We start from the raw sequence: 23861 nt of genomic DNA on the forward strand, positions 1-23861 counted from the left end.
TTTGTATTTTTAGTAGAGACGGGGTTTCACCATGTTGACCAGGATGGGCTCGATCTCTTGACCTCGTGATCCACCCGCCTCGGCCTCCCAAAGTGCTGGGATTACAGGCTTGAGCCACCGCGCCCGGCCCTCAAAAAGCTTCTTAAATGGAAACACAGATAAAATAAATATCAATAAAATTATGATGTGATAATATATCAATAAACTGGTGTTTTGATTGGTTGATGAAAGTGTTGTGAGTGGAGGCTTACAGGAGCCTAATCCCATATTTCCCCTAGGAGCAATGATTCAGGATTTGTTAATTCAGTGTTTGTGGCACTTTATAGAATGTGACTACCATGAATAAAAATAATCAGCTGTAGGCTGGGTGTGGTGGCTCACACCTATAATCCCAGCACTTTGGGAGGCCAAGATGGGTGGATCACCTGAGGTCAGGAGTTCGAGACCAGCCTGGCCAACATGGTGAACCCTGTCTCTATTAAAAAAAAGAAATAAATAAAAATTAGCCAGGCATGGTGGCACAAGCCTATAATCCCAGCTACTTATGTGGCTGAGGCAGGAGAATCACTTGAACTGGTAAGACAGAGATTGCAGTGAGCCGAGATCGAGCCACTGCACCCCAGTCTGGGCAACAGAGCCGGACTCTGTTTCAAAAACAAAATGAAGCAAAACAGATAACAACAACAATCAGCTGTGGATAAAATGAGTTCAAGAATTCAGAGAAGTGGTTTCCTCTTGTATTAGATAAGCGTCACGAATATCCTTGGTGCAGGAGAAGCATTCACAGCTCTGGTCATATGGGGTAACTCAGCTAGGCACGGATTTTCTATCAGATCTGAAAAATAAAAACAATTTGTAACCACATTTAGTGGCGTGATCACGGCTCACTGCAGCCTCAACTTCTAGGGCTCAAGTGAGCCTCCTACCTCAGCCTCCTGAGTAGCTGGGACTACAGGTGCATGCCACCATGCCTGGCTAATTTTTCTGTTTTGTTTTTATTTTTGTTTTTTGTAGAGTCACAGGTCTCCTTATGTTGTCCAGGCTGGTCTTGAACTTCTGGGCTCAAGCAATCTCCTGCCTCGACCTCCCAAACTGTTATGATTATAGGAGTGAGCCACCACACCTGCCTCCCCTCCACAAATTCTTTTTTTTTTTTTTTTAAAGACGGGATTTCACCATGTTGGCCAGGCTGGTCTAGAACTCCTGACCTGATGATCTACCCATCTCAGCCTCCCAAAGTGCTGGGATTACAGGCGTGAGCCACTGCGCCCGGCCCCCTCCACAAATTCTTAATTCAAGAGTATTTTGAACTCTTGAAACTTGGAGCCTACATAAGAGTTTGTAGAGAAAGTTTGATATTCAAAACCTGTAAACCAAAAGACTTCCCACGGCCAGACAATAGACCTCATAACACAGGATATAATGTTTGTTGTACTTAGCAATTCTCCTGTTTGCTCAGAGCACCAGGCTTTTCAGAAGGGGATCGTTTTGTCCCTCCTGATGGAAAAGATCACGAAATGCTTTAATTTTGTTAAACGCTTTGCCAACATACTCATTTTCCCCTAAACTCTTACTTTATGAAATGTTTGCAAATTGTTTCGCATGTACAGTCTCTGAGAATGTGAAAATGGTTCAGAAAAAGGAAAGCCTCCCTTAAAACTACTGGAAAATGCAAATGAAAGGGAACAAAGGGAGCACGGCCCCACTGTGGCCCATAGAATGTAATGATATGCCTCTCGCCTCTCATTTGGGCAATTTCCAAGTTTTTGGGATCTTTAAACAACATCCCAGCAAAATCCTCCTAAATACATTGTTGCATACTTCAGTTAATTTATTCCTATTTATTGAGGGTCTTCTACTAGGCATAAATGCCAGGTGTGCACTGCGGAATCTAATAGGCTGGAGTCCTGCTTTCCTGGGGTTTACTGCCTCTTCCCAGTAGGCAGTCTGGTGGGGAAGTTAATTCTCTTATTCTAGGATCTCCCTAGGATAAATTCCCACAAGTTGGAAATTAGGATCAGTGGCTGTCTATGTTCACTTAAATTTTAATTCGTTTTACAGCTGTCCTCTTGAAAAGTTACACCACTTCCCATCAGTGCCTTCACCAACATTGGCATGGTTAGTTCTTTTTTTTTGAGATGGAGTCTTGCTCTGTCGCCTAGGCTGGAATGCAGTGGCGCCATCTCAGCTCACTGCAACCTCCGCCTCCTGGATTCAAGTGATTCTCCTGCTTCAGCCTTCCAAGTAGCTGGGATTACAGGAGCATGCCACCATGCCTGGCTAATTTTTTTGTATTTTTAGTAGGGACAGGGTTTTGCCATGTTAGGCAGGATGGTCTTGATCACCTGACCTTGTGATCCGCCTGCCTCGGCCTCCCAAATTGCTGGGATTACGGGCATGAGCCACCGTGCCTGGCCTGGATGGTTAGTTCTTTCAAGCCTGCCATTCTGATAGATGAAATGAGACATCACAATTGCTTTAATTCGCATTTCTTTGATTTTTACTGAGTTTGAGCATCTTTTCATGGGGAGAGTCTCATTTTTGTTTCTGTTTTGGTAAATTTGCCCTTTTTCTTTTTTTTTTTTTTTTGGAGATGGAGTCTCGCTCTATCGCCCAGGCTGGAATGCAGTGGCATGATCTTCGCTCACTGCAACCTCCGTCTTCCACATTCAAGCGATTCTCCTGTCTCAACCTCCCAAGTAGCTGGGATTACAGGAATTTGCCCTTTTTCTAATTAGAGTGATTTTTTTTTTCTCACTGAGTTGTAAGATTTATAAATTAAAAATATTAACCGTTTCATCTGCATGGCCAATATTTCCTCATTTGTTTTAAAATTTTATTTATGACTCCTGATTTTGCATTCAATTCTAAATTGGTATGCAGTCTAATAGGTCAAGATTTTTCTTTTGATTTCTTTGCTTAACAATAACAGTTTTTACTAAGTGCCAGAGCCCTGTTTTATGTTCCTTACAAAGATTAATTTACTTAATCTTCACAACAGCCCTAAGTAGTGAAAACTAGAGAAAGAAGTTAAGAACCGTGACTAACGTTAACCTGCCAGTAAGTGGTAAAGTCAGAGCATGAACCTGGTCTGTGTCTAACCACTGCTCCTTGCTACCGCTGGTCTTGCTGTTTGACTCTGTGTGTGTGTTTGTTTATTTCTCATTGCTTTATAAATGCTTATAGACCTACTCCCAACCTTGAGGGCAGGTGCCATGTCTTCAGTTTCTCCTGACTTCTTCCCTTCTTCCCAGTCCCCTCCACTCTGTACTGGACATCGAGGAGTTATATCCCTAATAAATATTTGTTGACGGAATGAGTTGAGTAAATCTGGATTCTAGATCATCGGCTTACATTTGCGTTTATGCTCCAAGAGGAGTTGACAGGTTCTGTATTTCCATTTTGCCTCCAGCAGACAGCTTGATAAGCTGAGGTTTGGCGAAGGCACCTGAGCTGATGAACTTCACCCCACCAGTTCAGCTGCACTTTCCCTCACCACACACCCCTCTTCTCTCTTCAAGTAAGCCTCCTGGCTCCATTCCCTGCTGGAGAAATTCTAATAAGCCCTTTCCCAGGCTCCATCCTTCAGAATCTGTCAAGTAAACAGCAAGAAGGCACAAAAGGAAAATCCCAAGAGATGTTGACCAGAAAGTTCCAACGATGCTTGACCAAGACTTTACACTCACCAATATGTTAAGGCTCTCTCTCTTTTCCACAGAGGGAAAGTGAGGAGTTTTTTTTTTTTTTTTTTTTACTCTTACAAACAGCATTCTCAGATCTTATCTCAAAGTGACTCTTAGTCAACCCATGATTAAGGAGTTATCTTTGACCATAATCTCCCCCTCTCTTCTCATATTCAATCGTTTGACAAATCCTCTTGTTTCTTCCTTTGAAGACTCTCATACATTCATTTTTTCCAGTCTCACTGACTCTTTTCTGATTCACTGGGTCTCAAAGTGGGTCCACAGACCAGCAGGAGCTGGGAGCTTGTGAGAGATGCAGCTCCTCGGGCCCAGCCCACGCCTCCCCAATCAGAAACTCTGGGGGTGGGGCCTGCAGTTTGTGTTTTAACAAGCCCTTTGGGTAATTCTGATACATACTCAAGTTTGAGAATCACTGCCCCAATAGACTCCACCCCCTGACCCCAAACTCCTTATGACATTATAACCACTGCACCTGGAATGGGCCAGGTGCAGTGGCTCATGCCTGTAATCCCAGCACTTTGCGAGGCTGAGGCAGGAAGATTGCTTGAGGCCAGGAGTTTGAGATCAGCCTGGGCAAAATAGTGAGACCCCATCTCTACACAAAAATTAGCCTGGCCTGGTGGCATGCACCTGTAGTCCGGGCTACTTGGCGGCTGAGGATGGAGGATCGTTTGAACCTAGGAGTTCAAGGCTGCAGTGAGTTATGATTGTACCACTCTACTCCAGCCTGGATGATACAGCCAGACCCTGTCAAATAAATGTATGTATGTATGTATGTATGTATGTTTCAAATAATGGGTGTTTATTTGAAAAATATAGATAAGTATGAAAGAAGCACACAAAAAAGTACCCCATACTCTAACATTCAGAGGAAACCACGATTTTAGCATTTTTTCCCAATTTTTAAAACACATCTTAAAAAAAACTAGTCTTCATTCTGTTTTGTATGAATTACTGCAGTGATTTCTGAATTGTTCTGCGGGCCTTCGATCTAACAGTTTCTCCCTTCCTCTCCTGAAATTCATCTTGGATCCACCATCCCCATTTATCTTTTTTTTAAAAAATCATATCTCTGACAGTACAGCTTCTAAGCTCAAAAATATTCAATGAGCCACCCTTGCTCTATGACCTCAACACATATGAACTGCTCCCCCTGGTATTCAAGGAGTTTGGTGATATGATGCTTGCACTCTTAGCCCCTAATCTGTGTGCTCTGTAGGGACAAAGACTGCCTATCTCTGGCACCTAACACAATGCCATGTACTTGGTAGGCACTCAGCAAATATTTGTTCAGTGAATGAGTTCCTCTTCTAATATAATCAAGTCAGATTTGATAAAACTGTGCCATCGATTTCTCCTGGAAGAGCAGTTTGTAAGCAGAATCATCCCTTGTGCTTTCTCAAAATGCACATACCCAGGTGCCATCCTAGAAGACTCTAGTTGGTTAGGTGTGGCTTCTGGGTGGTTCTGATGGGCATCCCCGGGTGAGCAGCTCAGGTCAAGAACACCCCTTCCCCATTTCCACAGGTTAAACACCAACTCACCCTTATTAGATATCCCACTTCCAAAGTCATCTCCCCTCCCTTCCCCAGATGTTACACCATGTCCCTTGTCTCAGCTGTTAGCCAGAGAGGGGAGGTATTGGGGGGGCATGGAGGGGAGTCATGTGACTCAGTCTAGACCAATCACATTATTTTCCTGAGAAGTTGAACTATGTCATGGAAGATTTGAGGCAGTCTGAAGGTGGTGGGTGGTAAAAGTCCAAAGTCCGAAGGCCTCAGGGCTTTGCGCTGGCAGCCCTGTGTGGCCATCATTGAGCAGAGGAAGCCAACCTGCAGGGCAGGGAGTGGAGCAGAGCTATAGAAGGAAGCAGGAAAGTCATAGGGTTCCCTGAAGCCAGGCAGTGTGTGCCTGCCCAGCTCCCAGTATTTCCTCTCACGTATCCTTGGTATTGGAGTCTCTTTGCAGGATCCCTCCCCAGGAGACTGTCTTTCCAGGCCTGCCTGGGACTCTTACCATTTTGGACAGTCTCTCAGGTCTTCCTGCCTGCACCTGCTCACTTAGTTGTACTGTCTCAAGGGGGATGGGGTGTATTGGGTTTTGTACTTGACTAGTCCATAAATAGCCATGCTGCTCTAATAAGCAATAGTGACAGTGACTGTGTGTGTGTGTAGGGGGATTAATGTTCTTTTTTTATTTTTATTTTTTGACATGGAGTCTGTCTCTGTCGCTCAGGCTGGAGTGCAATGGCACGATCTTGGCTCACTGCAACCTGCACCTCCCGGGTTCAAACGATTCTCCTGCCTCAGCCTCCCGAGTAGCTGGGATTACAGGTGTGCACGACCACGCCCAGCTAATTTTTGTATTTTTAGTAGAGACGGGGTTTCGCCATGTTAGTCGGCTGGTCTTGAATTCCTGACCTCAGGTGATTCACCTGCCTTGGCCTTCCAAAGTGCTGGGATTACAGGTGTGAGCCACCGCGCCCGACTGGGGAATTAACCTCCTTGACCAGGGAAACATTTAGCAAAAAAACGTACAAAACATCAAGGGAGGAGCATTCTCCTTGGAGGAGGAACTGAGGTCCCACGCTGACGGGGGTATAAGCCTAGAATTGAGGTCTTCCAGCTCCCAGATACTTAATGTGCTCTCCAGCCCATGCCCAGATGGGGCTGCAGAATGGTCCCATTAGTCCCCAATAAGGAAATAAGTGTTTCTCAAAGCGATTTCTAGGGCACATATAGGATTCTGCTGTTAAATGTGTTTGTAAAAGTGTAGATAAGATAATGGTTTAGACAATTCTGCTTGTTTACTTGTGACTTCTCAGGATCTAAGACATAAGGGTCCTTTCTGAAAGTTCATGAGGGAATTGCGAATGGGGTTGTTCCTAAATGAATTTGGTCCCTGAACCCTAGGTCAGGAAGCATGCCCCATAGCTGAGGTTCTATGGATTTAGAAGGTGGAAAAGACCACAAGAAGCCCTGCTTTGGCTTTCAGTAAAGGTCTGGATCCCGCATTTCAGACAGACAGGCAGACATGTGTCCCCTGCTGTCCACATCAAGCAGGGCTGGTCTACCACTTCCTCTTCAGGGTGACACCTTCTCACATCTCTTGCTGCAACTGTAATGGGAGAGAGAAATTAAGAAAAATGTTTGAGAATGCAAGAAGCAAAAACACACAGAGGGAAAGAGAGGCAAGACAATTAAAGTAGGCTATTTCATCTGCTCCACCGTCTACTTATGGCTTCTTCTGGCCCAAGCCCATGTCTTTTCATTTTTGTTCACCTGAGATGACTGGTTCAGACACTGGAGGCGAAGAGATTTAAGAATGATATACTCTGGCCTGGCGCAGTGGCTCACACCTGTAATCCCAGTACTTTGGGAAGCCGAGGTGGGCAGATCACCTGAGGTCAGAAGTTCGAGACCAGCCTGGCCAACATGGTGAAGCCCCGTCTCTACTAAAAACACAAAAATTAGCCAGGTGTGGTGGTGCACACCTGTAATACCAGCTACTTGGGAGGCTGAGGCAGGAGAAGTGCTTCAATCTCGGACGTGGAGGTTGCAGTGAGCTGAGAATGCTCCACTGTACTCCAGCCTGGGTGACAGAGTGAAACTCTGTCTTAAAAAAAAAAAAAAAAAAAAGCCAGGCTTGGTGGTGCATGCCTGTAGTCCCAGCTACTCAGAAGGCTGAGGTGGGAGGATTGCTTGAGCTCAGGAGTTCTGGGCTGTAGTGCGCTATGTTGATCGGGTGTCTGCACTAAGTTCCGCATCAATATGGTGACCTCCCGGGAACAGGGGACCACCAGGTTGCCTAAGGAGGGGTGACCCGGCCCAGGTCGGAAACGGAGCAGGTCAAAACTCCCATGCTGATCAATCAGTAGTGGGATTGCGCTTGTGAATCACCACTGCACTCCAGCCTGGGCAACACAGCAAGACCCTGTCTCTTAAAAAAAAAAGATATATTCCATGGGCACATCCCCTCTTTTTGAACTCTGAGAAAGCAGGAGGGGACTGGGGCGGGTGAAAAATAAGGTGCCACCTCTACTTAATATAAAGAGATTTCTGGCTATTGTTTGAGTGTAGTTAGGGGATGGGGGGGCGGGGGGCGGTGTTGGCAGCTGGGGATGGAAGGGAAAGATGTAAGGGGGCGATTTCGTTCTCTCCAGGCCAGCAAGGGCATGGACAAAGTTCTCTGGCCTTGGTTCCTCTGGTGGAGAATAAGCACCCTCAACTGATGCCTGATGGACGGTGGGACCTGCATTAGCCAGACCTCAGGAGAGCAGGGTACACATTGTCTCATCCTGGCTTTGTTACCACTTCTAACCCGGAGTGAGGATCCCTGGCGAGAAACTTCAGAGATCATCTGACTTGTCTCTGCCATCCAGTGCCTTTTGCTTAGTGACTTTGGGTAGGTCACATCAAGTGCTCAGTAATCAAAGGGGTGGGGCTGGATGACCTCAGGCCATCCCTGGGCGTCCACCACCCACCTATCTCTTTATGGAAAGACGCCACAATACTTGGAAGTAGTAAGGTCTCTGGTGAGTTGGAAAGGCGCATCCTTGCTGAGGACCTGCCACCTGCCATCTTGAACCTTTGGTAGGGGGAATGAATCTCAGATAGAGGGGCTTATTTTTTGAGATAGAAAAAATTTTCAGAAGCCTAGCTGGTGTTTCCCTTCGCCCCTCCTTTTGGCTAGGTTTAAAAGTACTGCATGCTAGACAGCTTTCACTCCAGGTCCACTGGCTGGTTTTTCTGCAGTTTTCAGATAGCTCACAATGTCCTGTCCACCGGCTCAGGGGTGGGTGGCAGGAAGGGTGCCCTGGGCTTTTCCTCTGTAGAGGAAACAACCAATTTGGCTACCTGGGAGAGATGTGCAGTCACATTTTTATTTTTGTCACCACCAGGGTGTCCTGTTGGACTCTTCCTCTCATCCTCTCCCAAGGCGGCTGGTTGGTGTGGCTTTAGCAGTGGGTGCTATTCTTTGGAGCTGCCTGGAGGCTTAGAGTGGTGGCTGCACCATTTCGCTGGGTGGCTTGCGAATTGTCAGTCTGGTTCCTGAGAGCTCAAATGAGATGGAAATGAGACCTGTTTTCGCTCTAGGCCGGCCGGGGCGTTCCGAACAACCCACTGGAGAGGCCCCACCGGCGTGGCCTTTAGGACGTGCCTCTTGCCCTGTAATGGCCACCCACCCTCCCTCGGGAGACACGCGGCCACCTGGGTGGGACTCCGCGGTGCCTACCTCCGGGGCACGAGGTGGGCGCTGGGAGAGGACTCTGAAGGCCCTGGGGGTCCTACCAGGACGCAGCACTGGGGAGAAGTGGAATCTCCTCTTCTCACCCCCACAAGCCTCGCCCGCATCGTAATTCTCTTTATTTTTACTTTCGAGCCATGTAAGGCATGCAGATGGGGTAGGAGCGTTCCCGCGACACGTTGCCAGCAGCGCAGCGCCGGCCCGCCCGTGTGGCCGGAGCCCAGGGAGGGGAGAGGGCACGCGCCGCCCGCCCCACCTGCCCCGCCGCCCACGGTCGCGGCCGCCCCGGGTCGCGGGACCCGCGCCGGTCACCCCCGCCCCGCGGGGCCCAGGAGGCGAGGCCGCGCGGCTCGGTCCTGGCTGCGCCCAGGGGGCGCGGGGGGCTCGGGCAGGGGCCGCCCCGGCGGGTCCGTGCCCCGCGCCCCAGGCCTCTGGCGGCCAGGCCCACGTTTTCCCTCTCTCCGGCTCCCTCCGCCCTTCGCTCCGTCCCTCCCTCCGCCCTCCTCCCTCCCCGCGCTTCCCCTCCTCCTGCCTGGTCATGTGTCGCCTTTTTTTGTTTGCAGTGGAAACAATTTCTCGCCGCTCGGCGCGCCCCGGCCCGACGCGCCGCGGCGGAGGCGAGCGGGAGGCGGGACGGGGCGGGGAGAGCGGCGGGGCCGGCGGGAGGACGCGCCGCGCGCCCGGCGGACGCCGCAGGTCCCATGCCGCGCCGCGACCCCCGCGCCCCTGCCGCCCGTGCCCGCGGCCGCCCCCCGCCGCCCGCCGCCCCGGGCTCGCCGCGTCGCGCCCGCGCGTCCTTAGCGGGGCCACCGAGCGATGCCCGCCGGGCTCCCGCGAAAGTTTGTCGGCTCCCGCTGAAGGGCAGCGGCACCCCCGCGCCCCCGCGCCCCGCTCCGGCCAGGTGAGTTTGCGCCCCGCTCCCGCCGGCTGCCGCGTGGGCTCTGGGGGACCCGCGGCGGAGGGCGCGTCCGAGACGGTGCTGGAGACTACCTCGCGGCTCTTGGAAGACGAGGGACCCCGCAGGTTCTGAGGGGAGGGCTGGGTGGGGGTCCCGGGAGCCCCCGAGCCGGGAAGTTGCCGGGTCGGTAGAGTTTCCTGCCTCGACGTGCGTGCTGCTTCCCGGTGCCTCGGTTTCCGAAAAGACTCCCGCAAGGAACAGAGTTGGTATTGTCTGCAAAGGACGGGGTCCCCGCCGTTCCGGGCCGGGGAGGGGGTGCCGATCAAGAGGAGACCCCAAGATGAGAAACAGGCTCCTAACAAAGATTCACCCCCCCCAAACTGTGCAGACTTGGCACAGGCAACGAACGTCTCCGGAGACCCCCGAAGCCCGACCCCCCTCATCCCGGCCCTCTTGGAAACCCTCCGTGGGCCGTGGATAAGTTGGGGGACGGCGGGCTTTTATTGATTTGTTTTCGAGGCTCCCCGCGGTGCGGCCAATAAAAGGTTTATGACATCTGACCGGCAGTGAAGGTATGCGAGCTCCCAATTGCCCTGTATACGCGGAGAAGAGCAGTTTCCCCCGTTGCCCGGCAACGCCGCTGATTGACGCGGGGCGCAGCCAATCGCCGCTCCCGCAGGTCCCCTTGAAATGTTTTTGACAAGTACAGTAGACGAGAGTGAAGCGCGTGCGCGCGCGCGCGCGCGCGTGCCGGGAGTCGGGGGGGGTGACCCGGCCCCCCAAACTCGCGACTGCACTGCTCCGCTCTGCGAGGATTTCTTAACTTTTAAAAGTTCGCGTAGAACATCTGTTCAGAGCTGGGCCAGTAATGGCTTTGTCAGTTATTTGGAGACCTGATTACTAGGCGAGAAACTAAGCTTTCCTGCCGTATTTTCTCCTTTAAAAAAATAAAAAGGGTAACAAAACACAGCAAGTCATAAAAAAAACAAAAGAGGGAGAGTGTGTGTGTGTAGAGAAAAGTTGTAAGGAGGTCACCAGTGAATAACTATTTGCGTATCTGGTGGAGCAGCCTTGTTGGCAGCAGATTAAAAATGTTTGCTTAACTGCAACTCACATGATCCAGATTTTTTTTTTCCCCCTCTAAAACAGGAGGAAAAAAAGATTTGGCGAATTCTGTAGTTAGAGTATAATAATGGAAAACTCCTCAGCTGTGGTTTCTGGGAACTGTTTTTTTTTTTGTTTCTGGTTTTATTTTTTTTAACATGAAACTGTAGTGATCAGCAGCTCTTCACACTGTTGCTATAAAATGCGGGATTTATAGGGATGCAGTGAGCAGTTGGAGGGCACGGGGACCCAGCACAACGTACACGCTCGATCTAAGGGTGCTGAACTCCCATAACCCTCTCTTCTTGACAATGCCATTTTTTTCTTCTAAAACCATATTGCTGGCAGTGTTTGCTTAAAACAAAAGGAAACATGGAGAATAGCGTGTTAGTTCCTCTGGGAAGCTACTGACAAATAAGCAAATTAAAAAGAAAGAGAGCAGCATGTTGTCATAGCAACAGTGCAATTAAATTACTTTACTGTCAGCCATGATATAATTTTCCTGTTTGGAAGCTCAGGAGACATAAAACTTTCATTTGGAGCTAAAGTTGACTTTAGTAGCTGGGTAGTTCTCTTTTATACTCTACTGTGTGCATATTTTGGTCATCAGAAAATTTTCTGTTGGGATCTGAGGAAACTCGAAGAAAAACAAGTGATGCTTTATTTCATTCATAAAGAAGTTAAAAGCAGGAGGGGACCAGACTCTGTAGTATCCTCAAGCCTAAAGATCCTAGCTTGTTTTTTCTCTGAAATGTGTCAGAGTAATCGCCTTATTTGACAGATGGAAATACTCGCTGTGAGTGAACCCGAGGCATCTGGAGCATCCTGCCTGGTCTGTACTACGATGCCTCATGACGTTTTCTCTCTTTAAGAGTTGGGCATCTCACAGCAACTCCCCCTTAGTCCTTGCATCTAGCAGGTTCTACCTGTTGGGAGAGGGAAGGTGCCATAATTCACAGGCACCCTTGGCTGGTTGGTTAGTGCCCAGGATTATGCCTTCTAGAATTCCCTAATAGAGCTTCCCCAGCTGAAGTGGCAGTTGTTTTAGATGTGGTGTTAATGGACATTTAAGAGACATAGAAAGGTCATGTCTTTACCTTTTTTATTTTATTTATTTTTTTGAGACAGGGTCTTGCTCTGTTGCCTGGGCTGTAGTGCAGTGAGCGTCAACCTCCTGGGCTCAAGTGATCCTCCCACCTCAGCCTCCTAAGTAGCTGGGACTACAGGCACACACCACCACACCCAGTGAATTTTTGTATTTTTTTGGTAGAGATGGCGTTTCACCATGTAGCCCAGGCTGGTCTCGAACTTCTGAGCTCAAGGGATCCTCCTGCCTCGGCCTCCCAAAGTGGTGGGATTACAGGCGTGAGCTACCATTCCTGGCCTATGTCTCTGCTTTTAAATATGTTCATTTTCTTTCTTTCTTTTTAAAAAGTTTGAGACAGGGTCTCACTCTGTCACTCAGGCTGGAATGCAGTGGTGCAGTCACAGCTCACTGCAGCCTCAACTTAACTGGGTTCAAGCAGTTCTGTCACCCAGCCTCCCAAGTAGCTGGGACCACAGGCACATGCCACCCTACCCAGCTAATTTTTGTATTTTTAGTAGAGATGGGGTTTTGCCATGTTGCTCAGCCTGGTCTCAATGTCCTGGACTCAAGTGATCCTTCCGCCTCTGGCCTCCCAAAGTGCTGAGATTATAGGCATGAGCCATCATGCCTAGACGGTTCATTCGTTTTCTAAGAAGGTGCTTGATTTTCTTACTGGTTGTTTGTGGGAGGAATTAAAACCTAACACTGTTAAACCGAGCATATTGTTTTAGCGCTACAGAGAGTGGGAGACCTTTTTGGTTATCTACTGTTCTTTCTGTGTTACATTGGGTGCTGGAGGGTTGAACATGCTTTGTGTTTGTAGGGGTCATTCTATTTGTAAATGTACCACCTCCCCGTTTTCTTTTCTCATCAGATGTTATTTTACTCCATGTTCTAGGTCACTGATAAAAATGGGGATGGTGGCGGGTAGGGGTGGAGGGATAGAATTCTGTGGCATGTTTTGTTGAATTCGTCTTCCTGTCTTGAAACTGGCAGTTGCTCTCCTGACTTTTTTCACCAGTTCTAGTTTCAGTTAATGGCCTGTCTTATGTTCCCATATGTTGGTGTGGTGCCTGAAGTTACTTGCTTTTCTTCTGTTCTGGAAGAAAAAAAAATTGCAATGAAATTTAATGTAGCTTAAAAGTGGTCTCCTGTCTCAGTCTCCTGCTTCGGCCTCCCAAAGTGCTGGGATTACAGGCGTGAGCCACTGTGCCTGGCCGTGTTATCAGTCTTGTCTTATTTAAGGGGCATCAGGCCATCTTGCCAGGTGAATGGTGGGCTGGTTTTTCTCATCAGCGTATCTCTCTTGGAGGCATTGTGGGGTTGTGTTGCTCAGTGTGGAAGTCACAAGGTAGTGTTCCTGTGTAGCGGGGGTTTTGTAGAGGCGGCAGGGGGTGGCGACAGCATCAGAGGGGCACGGTCTGCCTCTCTGTTTTGGGCTTCGCCAGCTCATCATTTCTTTGTGATGTCTTTACTAGGAGCCTTCACATAAATGGGTCCAGTCATGCCTCCCAGTAAGAAGCCAGAAAGCTCAGGAATTAGTGTCTCCAGTGGACTGAGTCAGTGTTACCGGGGCAGCGGTTTCTCCAAGGCCCTTCAAGAAGACGATGACCTCGACTTTTCTCTGCCTGACATCCGATTAGAAGAGGGGGCCATGGAAGATGAAGAGCTGACCAACCTGAACTGGCTGCATGAGAGCAAGAACTTGTTGAAGAGCTTCGGGGAGTCGGTCCTCAGGAGTGTCAGCCCCGTCCAGGACCTGGACGACGACACCCCCCCGTCCCCCGCCCACTCTGACATGCCCTACGATGCCAGGCAGAACCCTAACTGCAAACCCCCCTACTCCTTCAGCTGCCTCATATTTATGGCCATCGAGGACTCTCCAACCAAGCGCCTGCCAGTGAAGGATATCTACAACTGGATCTTGGAACATTTTCCGTATTTTGCAAATGCACCTACTGGGTGGAAAAACTCAGTGAGACACAATTTGTCATTGAATAAGTGTTTTAAGAAAGTGGACAAGGAGAGGAGTCAGGTAAGCCTCTGTGTCTAGGATCCAAGGGTTTATTTAAAAAAAATTTTTTCTCTGTTAAAAACGAATTTTTGTTCACTACATTGCAGTAGCAGTTGTAAGTAGGTTTTATTCTGTTTAATTCATTTAGATGATTTTGAAGAACATCCCTTCCCTAAGCCTATGAGTTATGTACTGTTTATTGGTGTTTGTACTGTTTGAGGATTTCCCACTGATAGGGTTTCCATAACGATAAAATGGTGGTTTGCAGAATTGATTGGTTGTCAGTTATCGTCCCTCAATGTGGATGGGTCACTTTGGTTTTAGAGTCTTAACAAAGGTCGGTATTCCAAGGGCAGCCATTAATCATGAAGTATGTGTATATATATATTTGAGAAAAATTTCCACCACAGGCTAGAAAAAAATGGTGTTTCTTTTTTTCCCTGAATATGAACTAGGAGAAGGGAAATTTCTCCAGTATTCTGGAATAAGTGGACAGTGATGAACATTGGGAAGAGACCTGAGCCTGCTTATACTCTAAGACCAAACAGACATCAGTTGCCCGGGTGACTGTCATGAAATCTGGTGTCTGTATAAGTGACAACTTTGAAACTCCTGGCTCAGAGTAAGGGTCCTATTAGAGACTGACTTTAAAAAGGTTGAATATCGACTTTAAAGCAGAAGTGCCCAGTGTTTTTGGCACTAGGGTCCCATTTTGTGAAGGGCCAGGAGGGATGGTTTTGGTATGAAACCGTTCCACTTCAGATCATCAGGCATGAGATTCTCATAAGAAACATGCAACCTAGATCCATCCCGTGCACAGTTCACAGTAGGGTTCGTGCTCCTGTGGGAATCTAATGCTGCCGCTGATGTGACAGGAGGCGATGCTCACCTTCTGCTGTGTGGCCCAGTTCCTGACAGGCCACTGACTGGTACACGGCCCCCAGTTGGGAACCCTGCTTTAAAGCCTTAGTTTGCACTTTATGGTCAGTGAAATTTATATATAGTCAGTGAATTTTAATAATTTCCTTTCTTTCTTCCTTCCTTTCTTTTTCTCCCTTTCCTTTCCTTTCCTTTCCTTTTCTTTTTCTTTTTTTTTTTTTTTGAGACAGAGTCTTGCTTTGTCACCAGGCGCCAGGCTGGAGTGCAGTGGCTCACTGCAACCTCCACCTCCTGGGTTCAAGCAATTCTCCTGCCTCAGCCTCCCAAGTAGCTGGGACCACGCCCAGCTAATTTTTTTTTATTTTAGTAGAGACTGGGTTTCACCATGTTGGCCAGGATGGTCTCAATCTCTTGACCTCGTGATCTGCCCGCCTTGGCCTCCCGAAGTGCTGGAATTACAGGCATGAGCCTCCGCTCCCGGCCTCTTTTCCTTTCTTTCTTTTGAGACCAGTGTCTCGCTCTGTCACCCAGGCTAAAGTGCAGTGGTGTGATCACAGCCCACTGCAGCCTTGACCTCCTGGGCTCAAGTGATCTCCCACCTCAGCCTCCAAAGGAGCTGGGACCACAGGTGTGTGCCACCACACCCAGCTAATGTTTATACTTTTTGTAGCGATGGTGTCTCACCATGTTGCCCAGGCTGGTCTCAAACTTCAAGGCTCAAGTGAGTCACCCACCTTGGCCTCCCAAAGTGCTGGGATTACAGGCACGAGCCACCATGCCTGGCCTATTTTTAAGGAATATAATAGGTTCAGTAGAAATTGGGCAACTGTTAAGAAGTGGAAAACAAAATTATGCTCTGACTTTGAGTCCTGAAAAGTGATACGGCTACAGTTAAGATAAACTGCCAGAAAACGTTCCCTCTGCTAAGTGTTCATGTGACTGTGTTTTCCCACTTTGTGTGTTGTATGACTAATGCTGCTGTGTGCAGCTGGGTCTCTGGGTCTCCCTCTTTTTGCAGTTCAGGTTTGGGTGCAGGACCACCACTGTGTGGGGTCAGTGGCTGTGCGGGGCTGGGCGTTTAATTTCTTTCTCTGTGGCAGCTTGTCACTGTTTCAAGTAGAATCTTGAGCCTGAGAATATTCTCCTTGTCTTTGGCATGGGAGAGTATGAATCAGGAAGTGGCCCAGCCGTATTTCTCCTTGCTCAAATTGGACGTGTTTGCGTGCAAATGCTCTTCACTCAAAGTTTCTGTTTGAGATGGGGGGTGGGGACGCAGGGTTTGGGGAGGGGTGTTGCCTGGGAGGAAAGATGTGGTCACTAACGAGAGATTTACTTTGATCACTGGTGCAGATGATGCCTGGGTCGAGCGTGCAGATGTGAATATTTATAAGTTACTGGGCCCCTCCTCCCTAGGTCCTTATTTTTGTGTAGCTGTAACCATCAAAGTGTGTCTCTTTAATCAGGGAGAGGAATTTCCATGACCACGAAGCGCTTCTCCTTCCCTCCGTATCTCAGGTTGGGCATTCGGAGAGCCACCTCTGGAGTTGGCTTTGTTGAGTGCTTTAAGATTATTCTTTGAGCTTAAAGGACATTCACTGCTCCTCTGTAAAGAACCAAGTCTGTGGTATTTAAAGCTTCTATATAGGTAGATCTTTATGACAAGAAAGGGAAAGTCTTCGAAAGCAATTCCAGACAGAGAACTGCTCAGGTCTGCCAAAGCCACGTAGCAGTGATGAAGCAACAAACAGGGCGTTTAGTTTGGTGTGAAACGAGTGTGCAAGTTCCCGCATGCCTGAGTGTTGGTGTCTGACATAATGCTGGTCCACATAAAAGTAATTTAGCAAATGCTTACTCCGAAATGTTAGAAAAGACCAACGCCAAAGCGTGCAGCAAGACTTGGGAGGAGTCTTCATCAGTCAGCCTTGGGAGTGACAAGTGGGTGTTGGATGCACTGGGAGGAGCTGTTCTCCCCTCCATGCGACCCCCCACCACTGGATTCTGGGAGTCATGTGTTCCAGGGGTGAAGGTTGTCAATCCAAATAAATGTGGATATCACCTGTTAAAAGAGAATGATTTTAAAGACTTGAGATTGTTAATGTTATGAAACATTTAGTTCTGGCTTCCCAGCGATCCTGACCTGTATTGACATGTTTCTGATCAAATGCCAGTCAGTTTTGTGGTTGGGAATTTGTTCCCAGCATTTGCCATTCTGTGAGAACAAAGCAAGGAGTGTGAGTTTTTCCACTTTTCTCCTCTTTCTTGGGTTCCCCCAGGCCAGCTGCTGCTGCTGTGAGAGACACAGCCGCCCAGGTGTGCCCAGGTACAATGTCCTTCCAGGGCATTGACCTGGCCCCGTCACTTGGGGTTTGCTACTATGGCATTCTCCCTGATACTCTGCCCAGCGAAAGCTCCTTTAGCTCTATGGGTAAACTTGTTTTTTCCCAGGAGATTTTATTTGGCGGGAGCTCCCATGCTGAAGTTGGCTTCAACACAGTGACTAAATGCACCTGAATTTTGGTGAGAAACACCTTAAACTGAATGGGAAAATTGAAGCCTTGCAAGCTGTATGTAATGAATTAGCTATCCCACTTTAAATTTTCTTCTGAAAGTGAAGAATACAGTTAGGCCTGATGTGGCAGTGACAGTGTGGAATCCTGGGTGATCCTTGTCCCTGAGGGCTTGGAACACATGCCCTGCTGGACAACAGTTTGACTGGGTTGTTGGGGACGGAACATACAAGATTACATCAGAATCCCCTGTGGCACTTCAAAAACAATTCTCAGCCGGGCACCGTGACTCACACCTGTAAACCCAGCACTTAGAGAGGCCAAGGCGGGAGGATCACTTGAGCTCAGGAGTTTGAGACCAGCCTGGGCAACATGGCGAAATCCTGTCTCTACAGAAAATACAAAAAAATTGGCTGAGGATGGTGGCATGCACCTATAGTCCCAGCTACTCGGGAGGCTGAGATGGGAGGATGGCTTGAGCCCAGGAGGTGGAGGTTGCAGTGAGCCAATTCAGTAGTTGACAAGGGTAGGTCCCACTTATTTTATTTATTCTTTTTTGTTGTTGCTGTTTCTGAAGTTGTTTTTTTCGTTTTTGGTTTTGAGACAGAGTTTCATTCTTTTGACCAGGCTGGAGTGCAGTGGCATAATCATGGCTCACTTCAGCCTTAGACTCCCAGGATTAAGCGATCCTCCCGCCTCAGACTCTGAAGGTGGGTCTACAGGCGCACACCACCATGCCTGGCTAAACTTTATTTTTGTATTTTTCGTAGAAATGGGGTTTTGTCATGTTGCCCAGGCTGGTCTCAAACTCCTTGCCTCAAGCAGCCCTCCCCCCTCAGCCTCCCAAAGTGCTGTGGATTATAGGTATGAGTCACTGCATCCAGCCCTACTGAAGTATTTTGAAGCAGACATTTACAATTCAAACATTTCGGTATAGGTAAGAGTTATTGATGATTTCTTACGTAACAACCATGCTAATGTCTCGCCTAACAAAATGAACAATTATTTGGTGTTGCCTAATACCAGGTCCATATTCACATATCCCTGTTTACAAAATATTTGAATTAGGGTCCAAATGTGGTTCATGCAGTGCCTTTTGTGATGTTTCCTGTCTGTGTCCGTCTGCAGCACTCCTATGTCCCCTTCCCTTTTTCATTCCCTTCCTTGTTAAAAGACACCCGTGGCTTATGCTACAGACTACTTGCATTCTGTTTATTTCCTTGTGATTTCATGTAACTTGCTTCTCTCTCCCCTTCTGTTTCCTGTCAAATGGAAGGAAGTACTTATGTCTGGGTCACATTCCGGATGGTCCTGTGTCCTTCCTGGTCATCCCCCTCTTGGGGAAGCTGAGATTCGGCCATGGGTTCATGTGAGGTCACTGTTCCCTACTCTATAAAGTTCCTCGGGTTTTTTTTTGTTTGTTTGTTTTTCTGTTTTGTCTATTGATGATCTGTGCCTAAATCAATTAAGGTAGAGTTTTAATGCCTGGGATTAAGTTTTACACTCCCCAAATACAGGTCTTACTTAGGAATATAAGATTGGTGTGTACTAACCTCTCTGAGTATTTGTAAATGAGAAGTAGAATGCAGTTATTTTTTTCTAGACTGGATTATAGAGTATGTGTGTATTTCTATTTCTGTGCCTTTTTTTTTTGTAACCTTTCCTCTTGCTACTTGAACAAAAAACATTGTCATCAAAGGGTTTATAAAGGAAACACTGTACAAAAGTATGTTTATTATATCCAGAGCTGAGTGCTTTAAACACAGATTTAGCTTATAAATATAAGCATGCTTGCTTTGTGCTTTCCATATGCAGTATCTGATTTCTTCCTTACTAAACCCTATGAAGTAGGCGCTATTATTTTCCTTCTTAAAATAGATGAGGAGTTAAGCTCTGAGTGGTTAAGTAACTTGCTAGAGGCTGCACAGCTAGTAAACAAGTGAAGACCATGAGTTCATCCTAATTCCTTACAATTCTTTTTTTTAAAATTATTTATTTAATTTATTTTTGAGACAGCGTCTTTCTCTGTCACACAGGCTGGATGAACTCCTGGGCTCAAGTGATCCAAGTAGCTGGGGATACAGGTACATGCTACTACATCCAGCTAATTTTAAGATTTCTTTTTTTTTTTTTAGGGCTGAGTACTGTGGCTTATACCTGTAGCACTTTGGGAGATTGAGGCAGGCAAATCACTTGAGCCCAGGAGTTTGAGACCAGCCTAGGCAACATGATGAAACTGCATCTCTACAGAAGATAGAAAATTAGCTGGGTGTTGTGGCACGCATCTGTAGTCCCAGCTACTCAGGAAGGCTGAATTGGGAAGATTGCTTGGTGACAGAGCTAGATCCTACCTCCAAAAATAATATGTTTTTTAGTTCGCCATGTTGCCCAGGCTGGTCTCGAACTCCTGTCCTCAAGCAGTCCTCCCAAGTGTGAGCCACCACGCTTGGCCCAACTCCCGCCAATTGTGAAGGGCATGTGCTTACCCTGGGGTCTGCCTATGCCTTCTCAGGATAGCAGACATCGTAGATGATCTCTCTGTGCTTCCTTTAAATATCCTATGAATATGGGTTTTAAGGGATTGAAAAGACCCAAATAAACCTAGAATTAACTGTGAGGGTACAGGATAGAGAAAGACAAATATAGAGAATATTTTTGTACTGTTGAGATGGGCTAAATTGTCGGCACACGTAAAGTTCTTGCATCTGCACAGAGGACACAACGGCCTGCTCAGCTTCCGGTTTCCAGGCTCCGTCCTGGGCCCCTGCCTCAGCTGCTTGGGAGGCTGAGGCAGGAGAATCGCTTGAACTTAGGAGGCAGAGGTTGCCGTGAGCTGAGGTCACGCCACTACACTCCAGCCTGGACGACAGAGTGAGAATGTGTCCCAAAAAGAAAAACAAAAAGAAAAACAAAAGAAACTGAGGTTGGATCTCTATGTGACAGCACCCCACATAAGGAGTTGCTTCTAGCTTCCTCATCTTGGTGTTGTGAACACAGAATCAAGAGCATTTCCCCTTCCCGTGACACCAGTCAACCTACCTGTCTCATTGATGGTCCTTTTAGGAGGAGGAGATGACTTATATTTTTTTTGGATAAATAATGCTCATTGGAAGACAGTGTGGTCTGGTTCTGATGTCTGAATTCCTAAGAATTAGGGTAATGTTGGGTGGGTAGAACGTGTAACTTTGTAACGTGTGTGAGATTCCTCTGTGGTTTCTGGGTAAAGTGACAATCCTCTTCATCTTCTAACTGGGGCTGCCTTGCCCAGCATCGGAAACTGCTCTGCCTGAAGATGGGCTCTTCCTCACTGGCACCCACTGCCAGGCGGGCTGCTTTCTGCTGTCTGTGCCATAGACTGTGTCACCTCAGAAGGGTCAGAGTTTACCAGGTCGCTGAGGGGCCGGAAATAAACATACTGCTTTGTCACAGGCCCTGGAACAGGAAGGCTATCATACCAGCATCCTCTGTGATCCCAAGAAATTGCAAACACTGTCCTTGACAAGGTTCCCTGACCCATCCTGCCAGTCTGTTCCTTCCAGACTGTACATGCCTTCCTCCCAGCCATTAGGTGTCTTAGTTGGGGGCACATTTCTGTTGTGTTGCTCTGGCAAGAGCCCTATCAATATATCTGTCCAGTATCTTCCCCTGCTCCCTATTGGGAAAATGTTGCATTCTGTTTGGTAGGCCTTTGTGGCACCTGGATAGGTCTACCAGATACTTCATTGTTGTACTGCCTATATATCCAGCCAGCAAGAAAGGATGATAAGAAGAACCTTCCCTGCTGGGCTGGGATTTTCCTTTGAAATCATTTTTTATTGATAATTCTCTGCAGTAAATAATATAAGAAGTTGGCACACTGACCTCCTATTTGAAAGTTATGAGCTTAGCCTGGGCACGGTGGCTCATGCCTGTAATCCCAGCACTTTGAGAGGCCAAGGCAGGTGGATTACGAGGTGAGGAGTTCAAGACCAGCCTGGCCAACATAGTGGAACCCCGTCTCTACTAAAAATGCAAAAATTAGCTGAGCATGGTAGCACACACTGATAGTCCCAGCTACTTGAGAGGCTGAGGCAGGAGAATCACTTGAACCTGGGAGGTGGAGGTTGTAGTGAGCCAAGATCACGCCACTGCACTCCAGCCATGGTGGGACTCCATTGCCATGGGTGGGAAAAAAAGAAAGTTATGGGTTTTGCCTTTTTTTTCCACAAAAGCAGCAAGTCACTTGGATTAATGCATACTCTTTCATGGAGCCCTGGCCATCTTAATGTCTTAAGCTTTGGTGAGATGGTGGAAGGTATTAGATATTATAGGAAATGTTCCTACCTTTCCAATGGACTTTTTTTTTTCACTTGAAACAGAAGTTGAATACATATATATATATGTATACACGCACACACACATATACACACACACACACACACACACACACGCACGTATATATATATACATACACACACATATATATATCTTTTTTGTTTGTTTATTTAGTTTTTGAGACAGGTCTTGCTCTGTTGCCCAGGCTAGAGCACAGTGGCACAGTCATGGCTCATGGCTCACCTTTGGCCTTCTGGTTCCAGTGATCCTCCGGAGTAGCTGGGACTACAGATGTGGGCCACCAGGCCTGGCTAACTTTTTTATTTTTTGTAGAGACAGGTTCTTACTATGTTTCCCAGGCTAGTCTCGAACTCCTGGGCTCAAATGATCCTCCTGTCTCAGCCTCCCAAAATGTTGGGATTACAGGCATGAGTCATTGTGCCTGGCCTACTGGGCTATGAACACATACATATTTAAAAGCGAATGCCATGTTTATTTTGATGTGGTTTTGTTTATTAGGTGGGGCTTTTATGACAGATTTTGGTTTTGTGGACCCCACCCTTGTCCTTTTTTTTTTTTTTTTTTTTTTTTTTGAGATGGAGTCTTGCTCTGTCACCAGGCTGGAGTGCAGTGGCACAATCTCGGCTCACTGCGACCTCCGCCTCCTGGGTTCATGTGATTCTCCTGCCTCAGCTTCCAGAGTAGCTGGGATTACAGGACACGCCACCATGCCCAGCTAATTTTTGTATTTTTAGTAGAGATGGGGTTTTACCATGTTGGCCAGGATGGTCTCCATTTCTTGACCTCATGATCCACCCACCTTGGCCTCCCAAAGTGCTGGGGTTACAGGTGTGAGCCACCGTGCCCAGCCCCTTGTCACTTTTAACTTGTTTGCTGCTTCTCTCAGTGCATATATCTAACTAGCCCTGGAAGGGTTTATCCTCTGGCCACATTGGCTTCAACACTGGCCTGAAGTTTTCAGACTGGAGAAATTTATTCAAGTTGTTCCTGTGGGGAGTGCCTTCATATTAGTAGGCCATCAGTACCTCATTTCCTGTAACTTCAGGGACTCTGAGGGCCCTCTGCTTACTAGTGTTTTTGGTAGAATTATTTGGCTATGTCAAAAGCTAAAGTGAGATTTGAGGGCCAGGCATGGTGACTCACGCCTGTAATCCCAGCACTTTGGGATGCCGAGGTGGGGCGGATCACTTTGAACTCAGGAATTCAAGACCAGCCTAGGCAACACGGTAAAACCCTGTCTCTACAGAAAATCCAAAGATTAGCTGGGCGTGGTGTCACATGCCTGTAGTTCCACCTACTCCAGAGACTGAGGCTGGAGAATCTTGAGCCTGGGAGGTGGAGGTAACCGTGAGCCGTGATTGTGCCACTGCACTCCAGCCTGGGCGACAGAGTGAGACCATGTCAACAACAACAGCAAAAAAGAGTACGATTTGATTCTTGCCTTTTGGTACTCTTAGTAGTTTACATTCCAGAGAAGCAGGAAACATAATACAAAATAAAAAAGAATAAGTTACCATAAGTACTGGAAGTGTGCTGATCAGTTTGAGATTGGTGTCATCAAAGTTAGTCAGGGCAGCTTCCCTTCCCCAAAGAGGGGCACTGGGGAAGCTAAAAGGTACGATGGGCGAGTTTTGAATATTCCTTATGTTCACTTGAAAAACCTGTTAACAAAGCATTCTTGGGGTGTGGGAATGAGCATTAGACCTCCAAGGATGGATTGATCAGAAGGAGGCTTGACTGTTCATTGTAAAAAAACCAACAGTGATTTAAACAAGCTGGGGCGTATTTCTCCATTACGTAAAATAAGTCTTGAGGAGCTAGGCAGAGACACAGATTCCGTCTTCTCTGCTGTTCTTAGGGCATTGCGGGTTTCCATTCTCAGTCTTCTTATGGTTTAAGATGGTGTCAGCTAGCATGTTCTCATTTTAGGAAGCAAGAAGGGGAGTGCAGGGACTGACAGGAGGGAATCTTGCTGACTTCCTGATTTTAAGGGGATTTCCCAGAAAACCTGTTCTCTGCTTTTGTCTTATTGGCTAGAGCCTGGTCACATGACTTCTAGCTGCAAGGAAGTCTGGGAAATGGACTC

The 23861-nt window shown here is 47.5% G+C and overlaps 1 protein-coding gene across 6 annotated transcripts in view; it reads left to right on the forward strand.

Annotated features, from left to right (window-relative positions):
* The window catches only part of FOXN3 (forkhead box N3), a 478152-nt gene that overhangs the window by 198146 nt on the left and 256145 nt on the right, over nucleotides 1–23861 (forward strand). For 5 of the 6 annotated variants that reach the window (XM_032287166.1, XM_032287171.1, XM_032287168.1 and 2 more), the window contains exon 3: nucleotides 13519–14075. In XM_032287166.1, coding sequence (XP_032143057.1) covers nucleotides 13533–14075 — 543 coding nt within the window. In that variant the 5' untranslated portion in view covers nucleotides 13519–13532. Of the gene's footprint in view, nucleotides 1–9607; nucleotides 9853–13518; nucleotides 14076–23861 lie in introns of those variants that run through there. The other variant, XM_032287169.1, reaches the window with a different exon arrangement.

The sequence above is a fragment of the Sapajus apella genome, unplaced genomic scaffold (assembly GCF_009761245.1).
Source record: "Sapajus apella isolate SASKATOON/1434 unplaced genomic scaffold, GSC_monkey_1.0 scaffold20, whole genome shotgun sequence".
NCBI classification, from domain to species: domain Eukaryota; kingdom Metazoa; phylum Chordata; class Mammalia; order Primates; family Cebidae; genus Sapajus; species Sapajus apella.